Source organism: Dendropsophus ebraccatus, chromosome 9 (genome assembly GCF_027789765.1).
Source record: "Dendropsophus ebraccatus isolate aDenEbr1 chromosome 9, aDenEbr1.pat, whole genome shotgun sequence".
Lineage (NCBI taxonomy): Eukaryota > Metazoa > Chordata > Amphibia > Anura > Hylidae > Dendropsophus > Dendropsophus ebraccatus.
The window spans coordinates 6,693,822-6,709,363 of NC_091462.1; the positions used below are offsets into that span (position 1 = coordinate 6,693,822).

The 15,542-nt window shown below is 48.1% G+C and overlaps 1 protein-coding gene across 2 annotated transcripts in view; it reads left to right on the forward strand.

Annotated features, from left to right (window-relative positions):
• PTPN4 (protein tyrosine phosphatase non-receptor type 4) overlaps positions 1-10,241 on the forward strand; it is a 57,525-nt gene extending 47,284 nt beyond the window's left edge. For both annotated transcript variants that reach the window (XM_069982426.1, XM_069982427.1), the window contains exons 22-28: positions 1,382-1,472; positions 3,536-3,597; positions 3,974-4,120; positions 4,658-4,786; positions 4,902-5,050; positions 5,321-5,456; positions 7,523-10,241. In XM_069982426.1, the coding sequence (XP_069838527.1) occupies positions 1,382-1,472; positions 3,536-3,597; positions 3,974-4,120; positions 4,658-4,786; positions 4,902-5,050; positions 5,321-5,456; positions 7,523-7,606 (798 nt within the window). In that variant the 3' untranslated portion in view covers positions 7,607-10,241. The remainder of the gene's footprint in view (positions 1-1,381; positions 1,473-3,535; positions 3,598-3,973; positions 4,121-4,657; positions 4,787-4,901; positions 5,051-5,320; positions 5,457-7,522) is intronic.
• The last annotated feature ends 5,301 nt before the right edge of the window (positions 10,242-15,542 follow it).

The window sequence follows — 15,542 nt, forward strand, 5'->3', positions numbered from 1 at the left end:
ACCAGTGTTTCCTGGCTCCTATGGATATGTTCACATTGAGTACATCAGGCGTAATTCTTTGAGTGGAGAGCGGCAGCAGTGGAGGAGCTCGCGCTCCTATAGACAGGCTGAATGTTATGACTCTTGAAAAAGGAACCGGTACGATTCCGAAACGCGTTGGTCTTTTTAATAACCTTTTATAGTTTTACATTAGTCATCTGGTAACCATTAGTCAGACCTGCGCCTGGGTCTCTGTTGTTGGAGTTTGGTGGTGTTTTTCCTCATAGACAGGCTATGGCACACTGAGACAGTCGGGATTCCGTGGCGGAAGGTTCTGCCGCGGAATTCCGCCTGATTTACTCAGTGTGAACATGCCCTAAGTGAGTGAACCCGTTGGATTTCTTTGAGTTTTTTGCATTGTTTATTGATAATCTTTGTATATAGACAAATACTAATAATACATCCTGGGGTTTCCTTCCCTTTTCTCCCTGCCCTGTGGATGTGTACGCGGCGGGCTTAGGAAGACAGGGGGACTAGAGAACAATCAGACCAGATTTTAATTTATCTGTAGATTTTATTAGTGATCAATGCCGAACTCAAGGGAATTCCCAAGGGTTCAAACACTTCTCCTCGCACTTACTTTTCATTGCACCTGCACCTCCAATGTAAGTGCAAGGAGAAGTGTCTCACAGCACTGGCATATATAGATGTTCCCATTGTAATCCAGTGTATACCAGGCTGTATACATATTGCAGTGGCTGCCTCTGTGTATATACCAGGCTGTATACATATTGTAGTGGCTGCCTCTGTGTATATACCAGGCTGTATACATATTGTAGTGGCTGCCTCTGTGTATATACCAGGCTGTATACATATTGTAGTGGCTGCCTCTGTGTATATACCAGGCTGTATACACATTGTAGTGGCTGCTTGCCGGGCTTGCTGTCCGTTTCCTCCTCCCCTGCCTACTGTCAGTTTCCTCCTCCCCTGCCTACTGTCAGTTTCCTCCTCCCCTGCCTGCTGTCAGTTTCCTCCTCCCCTGCCTGCTGTCAGTTTCCTCCTCCCCTGCCTGCTGTCAGTTTCCTCCTCCCCTGCCTGCTGTCAGTTTCCTCCTCCCCTGCCTGCTGTCAGTTTCCTCCTCCCCTGCCTGCTGTCAGTTTCCTCCTCCCCTGCCTGCTGTCAGTTTCCTCCTCCCCTGCCTGCTGTCAGTTTCCTCCTCCCCTGCCTGCTGTCAGTTTCCTCCTCCCCTGCCTGCTGTCAGTTTCCTCCTCCCCTGCCTGCTGTCAGTTTCCTCCTCCCCTGCCTACTGTCAGTTTCCTCCTCCCCTGCCTGCTGTCAGTTTCCGCTGCCCCCTGAGGCTTTTTTTTACAATGTTGGCTTCTCTTCTCTTTCTCCCATTCAGCAACTGTACAGGAAGAAGCCGGGGATGACCATGTCTTGTGCCAAATTACCTCAGAATATTTCCAAAAATCGATACAGAGACATTTCGCCTTGTAAGTGCTCCGCCAGCCGCGTCCCCTTGTAATGTTCGTGACTATGTAGGAAGCATGAGCCCTGTCCTCCTCTCCCCTCTTATATCCCATATGGGCCCACACATTGCCCATCAGTCTGACTGGCAGAATCCTGAATGCTGCTCTGGATGAACAGTTCACATTGTGTGTTTTTGTGCATCTGGCAGAAACCTGAGCATACATTGACTTTACACTCTGGGTGTTAGTGGTTCTAAATCACAGTGAAGTTAAAGGGGTTATCCAGGGTTAGAAAAACATGGCCGCTTTCTTGAAGAGACAGCACCACTCTTGTCTCCAGTTCAGGTGCGGTTTGTAATTTAAAGGGGTTGTTCAGCAAAAGTCTTTTCTTTCAAATCATCTGGTGCCAGAGATTTGTAATTTATTTCTATTAAGAAAAATCCCAGTCTTCCAGTACTTATCAGCTGCTGCATGTCTTGCAGGAAGTAGTGTATTCTCTCCAGTCTGACACAGTGCTCTCTGCTGCCACCTCTGTCCATGTCAGGAACTGTCCAGAGCAGGAGAGGTTTTCTATGGGGATTTGCTGCTGCTCTGGACAGTTCCTGACATGGACAGAGGTGGCAGCAGAGAGATAAAGCTGCAGGCACACTGGAGAGGATGAAAGAAAATGAGAGTTGTGATTGGTTTAATCCGACACATTTGATAAATCTGACCCTTTGTGTTTCAATATCTCTCCTCTTTATAAGATCTCAGCTTACTGTTATTGAAGCAAATTACTGGAGTAAATTAGAGGGTTTTTATGGTGAACAACCCCTTTAATGGAACGGCGTTACAAAACCTGCACCCAAACCGGAGACAAGAGCGGTGTTGTCTCTGGAAGAAAGTGGCCATGTTTTCCTAACGCTGAATAACCCCTTCTGCTTGCTGTCAGTACACGGATTCTTCTTACCTGGAATCTGACCCCGCGTCCTGTAGCCGGATGGGTTTTTAGTCTCTGGACCTCCCGTGCTTTGCTGACAGCAAGGAAACAGCAATATGTATAGCCGCTTAGTAAGGAGACAGCAATGTGTACAGCCGCTCAGTAAGGAGACAGAAATGTGTACAGCCGCTCCGTAAGGAGACAGAAATGTGTACAGACGCTCAGTAAGGAGACAGCATTGTGTATAGCCGCTCGGTAAGGAGACAGCAATGTGTACAGCCGCTCAGTAAGGAGACAGCATTGTGTATAGCCGCTCAGTAAGGAGAAAGCAATGTGTATAGCCGCTCAGTAAGGAGACAGCAATGTGTACAGCCGCTCAGTAAGGAGACAGAAATGTGTACAGCCGCTCAGTAAGGAGACAGCAATGTGTACAGCCGCTCAGTAAGGAGACAGCAATGTGTACAGCCGCTCAGTAAGGAGACAGCAATGTGTACAGCCGCTCAGTAAGGAGACAGCAATGTGTATAGCCGCTCAGTAAGGAGACAGAAATGTGTACAGACTCTCAGTAAGGAGACAGCAATGTGTACAGCCGCTCAGTAAGGAGAAAGCAATGTGTACAGCCGCTCAGTAAGGAGACAGCAATGTGTACAGCCGCTCAGTAAGGAGACAGCAATGTGTACAGCCACTCAGTAAGGAGACAGCAATGTGTACAGCCGCTCAGTAAGGAGACAGCAATGTGTACAGCCGCTCAGTAAGGAGACAGCAATGTGTACAGCCGCTCAGTAAGGAGACAGCAATGTGTACAGCCGCTCAGTAAGGAGACAGCAATGTGTACAGCCGCTCAGTAAGGAGACAGCAATGTGTACAGCCGCTCAGTAAGGAGACAGCAATGTGTACAGCCGCTCAGTAAGGAGACAGCAATGTGTACAGCCGCTCAGTAAGGAGACAGCAATGTGTACAGCCGCTCAGTAAGAAGACAGCAATGTGTACAGCCGCTCAGTAAGGAGACAGCAATGTGTACAGCCGCTCAGTAAGGAGACAGCAATGTGTACAGCCGCTCAGTAAGGAGACAGCAATGTGTACAGCCGCTCAGTAAGGAGACAGCAATGTGTACAGCCGCTCAGTTTCCTCTCTGTGATTTCCCTGTCTTGTGTTCTTGTCGTTGCAGATGATGCTACACGGGTCATATTACACGGGGGCGACGATTACATCAATGCAAATTATATTAATGTGAGTGCTGCTCCGGAGCTCCGCCATGACTGATCATCCAATGAGATCACTAAATATTTACCATCAGGCTGGTTCACACTGCGTTTTTGCAATCTGTTTTTTTCCATTAGAAAATAACCGACAAAAGGGCATCATCCTCCTTTTTTTTTTTTATTCTTTTTTTTTTGCGGACACAAAAATAAAAACAAGGTTATAGACCAGGGGCATCAAACTTGCAGCACTCCAGCTGTTGCCTGGACTGCCGAAGCTTTGGCCTTTGCTGTAGACATTGGGGTCATAACCCTGAGCGGAGCCGAATGATTTGGTATCAGAGGTGGAAACGTCTTTGTAACCTGCCTGATAATTCTGACCGATTCACTTTCTTTCTTTACCACAGATGGAGATCCCGTCCTCCAGTATAATCAACCGGTACATCGCCTGCCAGGGGCCACTGCCAAATACCTGTCCTGACTTCTGGCAGATGACCTGGGAGCAGGGCTCGTCCATGGTGGTCATGCTCACCACGCAGGTGGAGCGAGGGAGGGTATGTAATGACATATATCATACACAGCTGAACCACAAAGGGTTAAAGGGGTAATCCAACAAAAATAAAATCTTTCGCATCAACTTGTGCCAGAGATCTGTAATTTACTTCTATTAGAAAATCTCCAGTCTTCCAGTACGTATCAGCTGCTGTATGTCCTGCAGGAAGTGGTGTATTCTCTCCAGTCTGACACAGTGCTCTCTGCTGCCACCTCTGTCCATGTCAGGAACTGTCCAGAGCAGCAGCAATTCCCCATAGAAAACCTCTCCTGTTCTCGACAGTTCCTGACATGGACAGAGGTGGCAGCAGAGAGCACAGTGTCAGACTGGAGAGAATACACCGCTTCCTGCAGGACATACAGCAGCTGATAAATACTGGAAGACTGGAGATTTTTAAATAGAATAAAAATAAATCTCTGTGTATAACTTTCTGATATCAGTTGATTTGAAAGAAATAAAATTCTCTGGAGTTCCCCTTAAACACAATATATCCTATAGAATAGTTCACCCCAGTGACGTCTTATTGCTGCCCTTTCAGGTGAAGTGCCACCAGTACTGGCCGGAGCCCGCTATCAGCTCTGACTTTGGAAATTTCCGAATAACCTGCCATTCGGAGGAAGGGAATCCGGCGTACGTGTTCCGAGAGATGACCCTGACTAATCTGGAGGTGAGGATGGGTGAGGTGCCAGGTGACTGCCTCTCTGACTTGTATGTAATATGGTGGCCGGCCCCTGGGGGCCACAAACTCTGGTTTCTTTAACAAAAGATTTCTTTTATTCCAGAAGGATGAAAGTCGCCCGCTCACCCAGATTCAGTACACGGCATGGCCGGACCACGGGGTCCCAGACGACTCCAGCGATTTCTTGGATTTTGTGTGTCTTGTGAGGCAGAAGAGGTTTAACCGCGAGGAGCCGGTCGTCGTTCACTGCAGGTAGCACCCAGATACTTGTAAAGCTGATTGATGACCCCCCTGGGGACGGTCATTATGGAGGTCATCACCCAGTTTTACTGAAAGATTTTTATTAGCGGCAAAACCCATCCACATATTAAAGCCGCTCAGTCAGGAACGTGGCCAGAACTGTCTGTATGGGCATCGCTGCCATCTGGTGGCCATAGGGGATATTGCAGTTCACTAGTGATGAGCTCGTTAGTTACCAGATGACGTTGTTTATAATGATTGTGTCTCATTGTTCTTTGGCAGCGCTGGGATTGGTCGGACAGGCGTGCTCATCACCATGGAGACAGCCATGTGTCTGATGGAGTGTAACCAGGCTGTGTACCCGCTGGACATTGTGAGAACGATGAGAGATCAGCGCGCCATGATGATCCAGACTCCGGTAACACCACAACCCTCGTATTATATAGGAGGGGCGGGGGAGACGGGGCGTTATATAGGAGGGGCGGGAGAGACTGGGCGTTATATAGGAGGGGCGGAGGGACGGGGCGTTATATAGGAGGGGCGGAGGGACGGGGCGTTATATAGGAGGGGCGGAGGGACGGGGCGTTATATAGGAGGAGCGGGAGAGACGGGGCGTTATATAGGAGGGGCCGGGGAGACGGGGCGTTATATAGGAGGGGCGGGAGAGACGGGGCGTTATATAGGAGGGGCGAGAGAGACGGGGCGTTATATAGGAGGGGCGGAGGAGACGGGGCGTTATATAGGAGGGGCGGGGGAGACGGGGCGTTATATAGGAGGGGCGGAGGAGACGGGGCGTTATATAGGAGGGGCGGGGGAGACGGGGCGTTATATAGGAGGGGCCGGGGAGACGGGGCGTTATATAAGAGGGTCGGGAGAGACGGGGCGTTATATAGGGGGGGCGGAGGAGACGGGGCGTTATATAGGAGGGGCGAGAGAGACGGGGCGTTATATAGGAGGGGCGAGAGAGACGGGGCGTTATATAGGAGGGGCGGGAGAGACAGGGCGTTATATAGGAGGGGCGGAGGGACGGGGCGTTATATAGGAGGGGCGGGAGAGACGGGGCGTTATATAAGAGGGGCGGGGGAGACGGGGCGTTATATAGGAGGGGCGGAGGGACGGGGCGTTATATAGGAGGGGCGGGGGAGACGGGGCGTTATATAGGAGGGGCGGAGGGACAGGGCGTTATATAGGAGGGGCGGGAGAGACGGGGCGTTATATAGGAGGGGCCGGGGAGACGGGGCGTTATATAAGAGGGTCGGGAGAGACGGGGCGTTATATAGGAGGGGCGGAGGGACAGGGCGTTATATAGGAGGGACGGGGCGTTATATAGGAGGGGCGGAGGAGACGGGGCGTTATATAGGAGGGACGGGGGAGACGGGGCGTTATATAGGAGGGGCGGAGGAGACGGGGCGTTATATAGGAGGTGCGGGGGAGACGGGACATTATATAGGAGGGGCGGGAGAGACGGGACATTATATAGGAGGGACGGGGGAGAGGGGGCGTTATATAGGAGGGGCGAGGGAGACGGGGCTTATATATAGGAGGGGCGGGGGAGACTGGGCCTATATGTAGAAGGGGTGGGGGAGAGATGGGGCGTTATATAGGAGGGCCGGGGGAGATGGGGCGTTATATAGGAGCGGCAGTTTTTGGTTGGGCTTATATATAGGAGCGGAAGTTTTTGCTTGGGTTTTATCCCCTTCACCGTGCGGTATACTCGGTATACACCATGCGGTATAAATATGACATGATTCGGCGGTCACTATAGAGAGTTATTTTGTTATATTTTGCATCCCTCCTTCCGTTACCTTCTGTGCCGCGCGGTCACATACGCAGGCATGAGCTGGTTTGCTTTGTTTTTATGTCGGTGACGTTCATCCCCAAATAGTCTTTATTGTTCTGGTGATGATGGGTTCTGCGATCGCTGTTAATTCCAATATCTTTAAATATATTATTTAAGTTTCTTTTCTCAAAACCTTTTCTAAACTTTTATCAGTTTTTCCTTTTTGATCCCAGTTGGGTTCTGAGGCCTGGGATCCTCTGATCGCTCATGTGACATTGTATTATACCTCATGTAGTTGGGCCTTATAGGCTTCCATACTCAGCAGACCTGGTGGCCGTTACTATTAGGCTCCTCCCATGGTAACATAATCGGCACCCTGCAGTCACCAATGGGAGGATGAGTGAGCCCCCTCTACCTAGTGAGCATTTAGGGGGTTAAACAGCCGGGGCCTAGCAGCATCCTGCGCCGTCACCGCACCCCACATTAAGTGCGTAGCTGCTGGAGTGTAGCCAGAGCCAGGTAATTCCAGGTAAAAGCTGAGAAATCCTTGTTCATGCACTTTAGGGTATTATTAAAGGGGTTATTCCACATTAGGAAAGCATAGATGCTAACCTCCAGAAACAGCGCCACTCTACTCCTCAGTTTGCATGTTTTCTCCTTTAATTTTCCATGTGGCTGATGGCTCTTGTGTCGTCTTCTTGCAGAGTCAGTACAGATTTGTGTGTGAAGCGATCTTAAAAGTCTATGAAGAAGGGATTGTAAAACCTTTAAAAACATCACTTCATTAACGGAAGAAACCAGCGGATGAAGGAGCCGCCCCGTGTGGCAGGGAGGGTACGGCCATGGGACGGCTGACCGCTCCGCCCGGCGACGCAGAGGGACTCAGAGGAGAAATAATACAAATCAGCACTGCTGCACTTTATGTTATAAAGAAACAAAATAATAGATTTGTGAACCTCGACATTTCTCATCAAAAGACTCGATTTGTTTTTGTTTTTTTTAGAGAAATAATTCTACAATCGCTTTGCTTGGAAACGAATAGATGAGTTTTTTTATTTTATTTATGTGACGTTGCTTTGTGCACTACGGCGCCCCCCTCCCCCCTGTACATCACTGCCAGAGAATCCTCCGTATACATTTCACCCCGCTCTGGAGACCCCCACCCCCGGATCATACAGTGACTGCCGACAGCTCGAGACCCCCCGGATCATACAGTGACCGCCGACAGCTCGAGACCCCCCGGATCATACAGTGACCGCCGACAGCTCGAGACCCCCCGGATCATACAGTGACCGCCGACAGCTCGAGACCCCCCGGATCATACAGTGACCGCCGACAGCTCGAGACCCCCGGATCATACAGTGACCACCGCTGACTGCTTGAGACCCCCGGATCATACAGTGACAGCCGACAGCTCGAGACCCCCGGATCATACAGTGACCACCGCTGACAGCTTGAGACCCCCCGTCAGCGGCAGAGCGAGCCCGGACACCCACAGGAAGCGTCCGGGCCTGGAACTGAGTCGGCACCAGCCACCAGCGGGGAGACAGTCAGTAAGCAGCTTCCTGGAGTCTCACATCATTGTGATATGTCAGTGTGCTCACACCCCTTCTACAGATTCTGGATTTTTCTTTTTTTCTTGACCACTAATAGAATAATATATTTTTATTTCTTCCATTAAATGTTGATTGTCATGAGAGCGGAGGAGGCTGTTTCTTCTGTCGTCCCCCAGTGACTCCGTCTCCTCCCGCTGTGATGTTATACTCTACGCTCAGTCCATAGAGTAGATGAAATCTACCATCACCTGGTGGACAGAGCTGGTACTGCGGGCCCATTCATAGACAGCGCAGATCCTGACCAGATGACAACGATTCTCTGCGATCACCCTGGTCACACTAACCGCATGTTCACACCACATTGCCGCTACCTGTATTCTACATCACTGGTCTGCAATCTGGTGCAAAACTCCAATTCCTGGCTGCTGGGAGTCGTAGCTTTGCACTGGTTTTGTCAGCATGCATGGTATGGTAGTTTTGGAACATCTGTAAAAGTTCTGCTACATTCTAGTTTTGCAGCAGCTTTGTCAGAGCATGCTGGGAGTTGTAGTTTTGCAGCAGCTTTGTCAGGGCATGCAGGGAGTTGTAGTTTTGCAGCAGCTTTGTCAGGGCATGCTGGGAGTTGTAGTTTTGCAGCAGCTTTGTCAGGGCATGCTGGGAGTTGTAGTGTTGCAGCAGCTTTGTCAGGGCATGCTGGGAGTTGTAGTGTTGCAGCAGCCATTCTTTTGATAGCTGGTTGTCACTTATATATCGTGGGGGGGGGGGATATTTCATGATGTATCTGAGTGAATCTTCCACAACTCTGTGTCAATTCAGCTGCTGCGGAACTACAACTTCCAGCATTAACAGCTGAGCTATAGGTTAGTGACTCTGTTCTGTGTCAGCCGCCTTGTTTTCATCCTCTTCAACGTCCAGTTAACGGTCGGCCTGTGTTATGTTTGTTTTCTTTTGCTAAATGATGGGAAACTACCATGACCGTGCCCTCTGTTCAGTGACCGCCCCCATTACTATGGCCACACCCCCAGCAGAGGCCACTTTCAGCATTCATAATTATTACCATATTTATTATTCGTTTGCTTTCCCGGGTGTACGATGGGTTCACAAGATGGCCGCCCACCCTGTAGGGGTCACATGTCCATGTAATGTTCAGTATCTTGTCATGTCTTATACTCCAGTCACATTCAAAGCTGCATTTACAGCTCCACTGCCACTTGACTGAGGATGGAGTGAGTGATGTGCAATGCCTGATAACACTACATCCCCCACAATGCAGCACTGCAGAGCGCGCTCTACATCGGGGTGTCCCCTGGCTCTGAGATAAACAAGTCCTCTAACAAGACCGGACCCCTAGAACGTGTGCCCGAGGCGGGACCCCTAGAACGTGTGCCCGAGGCGGGACCCCTAGAACGTGTGCCCGAGGCGGGACCCCTAGAACGTGTGCCCGAGGCGGGACCCCTAGAACGTGTGCCCGAGGCGGGACCCCTAGAATTTAGACTGCAGCCCCTGCTCTATGCAGACGTTGACCAGCAGGAGGCATCAGTGGGATTTCAGGCTGTGAGTGGTCTGGGAGCTGACAGTAGTAGAGTGCAGCTCTGGGTGTGACTAGAGTATAACCCTGGTGGTCTCCAATGGGTTGCGTGCTTCATACCTGGGGGTCCCTGCTCCTGTATTCGGTCCCTGCTCCTGTATTCGGTCCCTGGCAGAGGTGTTGTATGGAGACTGTTGCCCGCTCCGCCGTCATTGTCGTCTCTTTAACCCTTTGTTCTGATGATCTGTGTTGGCTTTTATTTATTTCCGGACTCTGTCTTTTCCTGTGGTGCCATTATTTCTGAATATCATTGCCATGGCCGATACTGCAAATAAAAGGATATTTTCTGTGTTACACCGCATGGGAATCCCGTCTTGTCTCCCGGCACAGAGGGGCTGACTGCTGGTTAGTGCTCCCTGTTATCAGCCAGGCTGGGCTCGGGGGGGTGGAGTGGCTTCTCTCTCCCCATCAGCTCTGCATGTGACTCCCGGGGTCTGGAGAAGTCGCATGCCGCATCCATGTTTTCCAGGTCTCCTTAGGGCGGTAACTTCTCCTGAGGCCTAGCGTCAGATCAGAACATTCAGGCTCCAGCAGGGGGCAGCAGTGAGATGTCAGCGCCTACAGCCTCATGCAGTGATGCACAGCCCGCCGCCCACCAGCTGGTGCAAAATTACAGATCCCACCAAGCCTGGTCACCCCTGTACTGGGAGGATGGATGTGCAGGGAGGATGATGGGGGATGTGCAGGGGGGATGATGGGGGATGTGCAGGGAGGATGATGGGGGATGTGCAGGGAGGATGATGGGGGATGTGCAGGGAGGATGATGGGGGATGTGCAGGAAGGATGATGTGGGGGTACAGGGAGGATGATGGATGTGCAGGGAGGATGATGGATGTACATGGGTGATGAGGGACGTGTAGGGAGGATGATGGGGCATGTGATGGGGGATGTGCAGGGAGGATGATGGGGCATGTGCTGAGGTGATCATGTGGGATGTGCAGTCTGACACCTGTCTATATAGTCACAGGAGCGGCAGCATAGTAACTGACCTTGTATATGAGCGGAGGGATATAAGATGAGCACAGAGGAAATACTCAGCATCAGGGGCTGTTCACACGCTGCAGATCTCAGGATCGGTGGGCCTGACAGGCTGCCGGCTACAGACACCGTCTATAATACAGAATCCATAGCAACCAGTCTGTCCTGCTGATTAGAGTCTAGGCCAGGTATAGGGAACCTCTGGCTGATGCAGAACTACACGTCCCATCATCCCTGGACAGCCTCGGCTTTAGCTCGCCATCATTTCTTACATTAATTATACTATATCATTGTATCACATGGAGTTTTCCGCCTCAGGGGGTCTCTGGGAATGGACCGGTAGACTCGTTTTTCCAGCCCATAGCAAAACTACAACTTCCAGCGTGTCAGACTGTCACACCATAGGTGTGTACTGCCCACCACCCCCGACCACTCCATCTGCCTCAGTAATGTGGAAAAACTTATCACAAGCATACATAGGATGGAGCCACATCCCACCGCCTCTAAGGGCCCTACTCCACTGGACGATTATCGTTCGCATAATCGCTAACGATAAACGATCCAAACGACCACTATTACGAAGACCTGAAATCGTTCGCCCATTTATAAGGAAAGCTAATCGTTACTTATGATCGTTCTTGCGGTCGTCTTGTCGTCGCTATTGCGTTCGTCACTACTGCGAACGACCGAACGACTTCTTGTTCAATGCGAACGAGCAACAATAAAAATAGGTCCAGGTCTTATCAAACGATCAACGATTTCTCCTTCGGTCGTTAGTCGTTCACTGCTATTCAAACGAACGATTATTGTTTAGATTCAAACAATTTAACGATAATCTGAACAATAATCATCTGGTGGAATAGGGCCCTAAAATTGCATCCTATAGCCAACCTAAAGGGGTCCTCCAGCTAATGAGAGAGCCCTCAGAGGACAGGAGAGGGGGCACCAAGTCCTTATTCAACTCCTAAGAAGTATATGTATGTGTAGGTACATTAAGATTATATATATATATATACGCACACACACACAGTGGTGCCTTGGATTACAAGCATAATTTGTTCTGGGACGGCGCTTGTAATCCAAATCACTCTTAAACCAAAGCAGATTTTCCCATAAGAAATCACTGATAATGAATTTCTATTCTGAATAACATGTAAAACAAAGCAAACAAACATTTAGAAAGCTGGATATGTCACATTATAAGTTACTGTACAGTATAGCAATGAGCATGAGGTATATAATGTATAATAACTGTATAACCCTGATAACACAGCAACTGGATATGTGATATATGTTACTGTACAGTATAGCAGCATGTGGTATATAATGTATAGTAACTGTATAACCCTGATAACACAGCAACTGGATATGTGATATATAAGTTACTATACAGTTTAGCAATCAGCATGTGGTGTATAATGTATAGTAACTGTATAACCCTGATAACACAGCAGCTGGATATGTGATATATAAGTTACTGTACAGTATAGCAGCATGTGGTGTATAATGTATAGTAACTGTATAACCCTGATAACACAGCAGCAGCTGGATATGTGATATATAAGTTACTGTACAGTATAGCAGCATGTGGTATATAATGTATAGTAACTGCATAACCCTGATAACACAGCAGCTGGATATGTGATATATAAGTTACTGTACAGTATAGCAATGAGCATGTGGTATATAATGTATAATAACTGTATAACGCTGATAACACAGCAACTGGATATGTGATATATAAGTTACTGTACAGTATAGCAGCATGTGGTGTATAATGTATAGTAACTGTATAACCCTGATAACACAGCAGCAGCTGGATATGTGATATATAAGTTACTGTACAGTATAGCAGCATGTGGTATATAATGTATAGTAACTGTATAACCCTGATAACACAGCAGCTGGATGTGATATATAAGTTACTGTACAGTATAGCAGCATGTGGTATATAATGTATAGTAACTGTATAACCCTGATAACACAGCAGCAGCTGGATATGTGATATATAAGTTACTGTACAGTATAGCAATCAGCTTGTGGAGTATAATGTATAGTAACTGTATAACCCTGATAACATAGCAGCTGGATATGTGATATATAAGTTACTGTACTGTATAGCAATCAGCATGTGGTATATAATGTATAGTAACTGCATAACCCTGATAACACAGCAGCTGGATATGTGATATATAAGTTACTGTACAGTATAGCAATCAGCATGTGGTATATAATGTATAGTAACTGTATAATCCTGATAACACAGCAGCTAGATATGATATATAAGTTACTGTACAGTATAGCAATCAGCATGTGGTATATAATGTATAGTAACTGTATAACCCTGATAACACAGCAGCTGGATATGTGATATATAAGTTACTGTACAGTATAGCAGCATGTGGTGTATAATGTATAGTAACTGTATAACCCTGATAACACAGCAGCTGGATATGTGATATATAAGTTACTGTACAGTATAGCAGCATGTGGTGTATAATGTATAGTAACTGTATAACCCTGATAACACTGCAGCTGGATATGTGATATATAAGTTACTGTACAGTATAGCAATCAGCATGTGGTGTATAATGTATAGTAACTGTATAATCCTGATAACACAGCAGCTAGATATGTGATATATAAGTTACTGTACAGTATAGCAGCATGTGGTGTATAATGTATAGTAACTGTATAACCCTGATAACACAGCAGCAGCTGGATATGTGATATATAAGTTACTGTACAGTATAGCAATCAGCATGTGGTGTATAATGTATAGTAACTGTATAACCCTGAAAAAAATAGCAGCAGTATGTATAGCTGAGTGTGAGTGTAGGCACATTGTAGCAGGAATGGAGAGGATGGGAAAAAAGGGCGGACAGAAACTGCATGAAGGAATGAGCAGGGCAGATGTGGTCATATACATGCAGCACTCTGCTCGGGGAGAGAGGGGTTACAGCTATGCAGAGGTTACCCCCCCACAGTCCTGTCCCCTGATGTATGATTTGGAAGGTGAGGGATATATCTGTGTAGGTATGTGAGTGTATATGTAGGTACATGTATGTGTGTACAGGGTGCTCAGCAGCGCTCCAGGAAGTCTTGACATTCAGGAACAGGATAGGGGTGCACAGTATGGAGGTTTATGGGACCCAAAACAAAAATTCAATTTTCTCTTTCAGCAATCTGCAAGCAGGATGATGAGTGTTGTATAGAGTTTTGGAGGCAACGACACTCGTTATGTTTCTTGGATTCATTTCCCCAAAATCCGGAATATTGCTTTTTTTATTTTAATTTAATCCAATGCGATATGTGACCACTAGAGGGCGATAGCTGCTACTGTACTGGTAGGGGTGGTTACAAATGTGTATATGTCTGTGTCATCTGTGTGCAGGTAAGAAGAGGCAGGAGAACAGCACCTTGTGTCACCAGCACAGCCCACAGGCTCCCATCTAGATCCGTGTTCTCCCCCCAGTATAACTAGAAATGACAGGACGTGCAGCATGGGTGGCAGTAATGGAGGAGGCAGCTGGCCAGGAGTCATACAGGAGAACCGACCAATCACCAGAGGCTGAAGGAAGATTCATCCTGCTGCAGAGAACGGCCCTGATCCAGAGTCCTCCGAGCTGAAGCTTTATTAATAAAACTGCATACAACACAGTAACGCGTTTCAGGATCCCTCTGTTCATCAGGTCACTGAAGAGTGAAGAGTGAAGGGCGGTTTGGAAAACAGTTGGTTCAGGTAGGTTGCGAGCTGTAGAGCAGAAGCAGAGCACGTTTGGCCTCTCTGTGCAGAATAGTTTTAGTGTTCTTGCTGATATAGATAGAGATGCTGTTGCTGTTGGAGACATGGCTGCTCAGGTTATTTCCAATGGGGATGTTGTTTTGGATGGGCCACTGAGGGCAGAAGTAAAGGTTAGTAAGAAGAGAAGGCATCTTCTAGTTGGTGACTCGATTGTTAGAGGTGTTGTGGTAGGACAGGAGGAGGATGTGTTTAGAGAGGTGAGATGTCTCCCAGGTGCTACTGTCAGGAGGGATAGGAGACGGATTGTGAACATTGTGAAGGCTGCTAGTATAGATAGCAAGATTGATCTGGTGGTTCATCTTGGAACCAATGACTTGTCCCAAGGAGATGTGGATTTGGTTAAAAAGGAATTTCAAACTTTTAGTCTGGAGCTGGGCAAGATAACAGATTCTGTGACATTTTCAGAGGTTTTGCCGGTCTGTAATCAGAACAACAAGGCATGTCGTATCTCAGAGTATAATGCATGGTTACGGCAGTGGTGTAAGGCAGAAGGGTTTGGGTTTGTTAGTCATAGCTTTTGCAAGTGGTGCAAAAAGGACATGTTCAAGAGGGATGGTTTGCACCCATCACACATAGGTACACAGGTACTTAGTGAGGAATTCAGATTGTTTTTGGACAGACATTTAAACTAGATGAAGGGGACAGAAGTATAATAGAGGAGGAGGATTTCTGTCCCCGACCAGTAAAGACAAGTAAGTGTATCCGGATTGGTGAAAGTGCAGTGGTTGGTGCTGTAGACACAGTGGTTGGTGCTGTTGATGTAGTTGTTGGTGCTGTTGACGCAGTTGTTGGTGCGG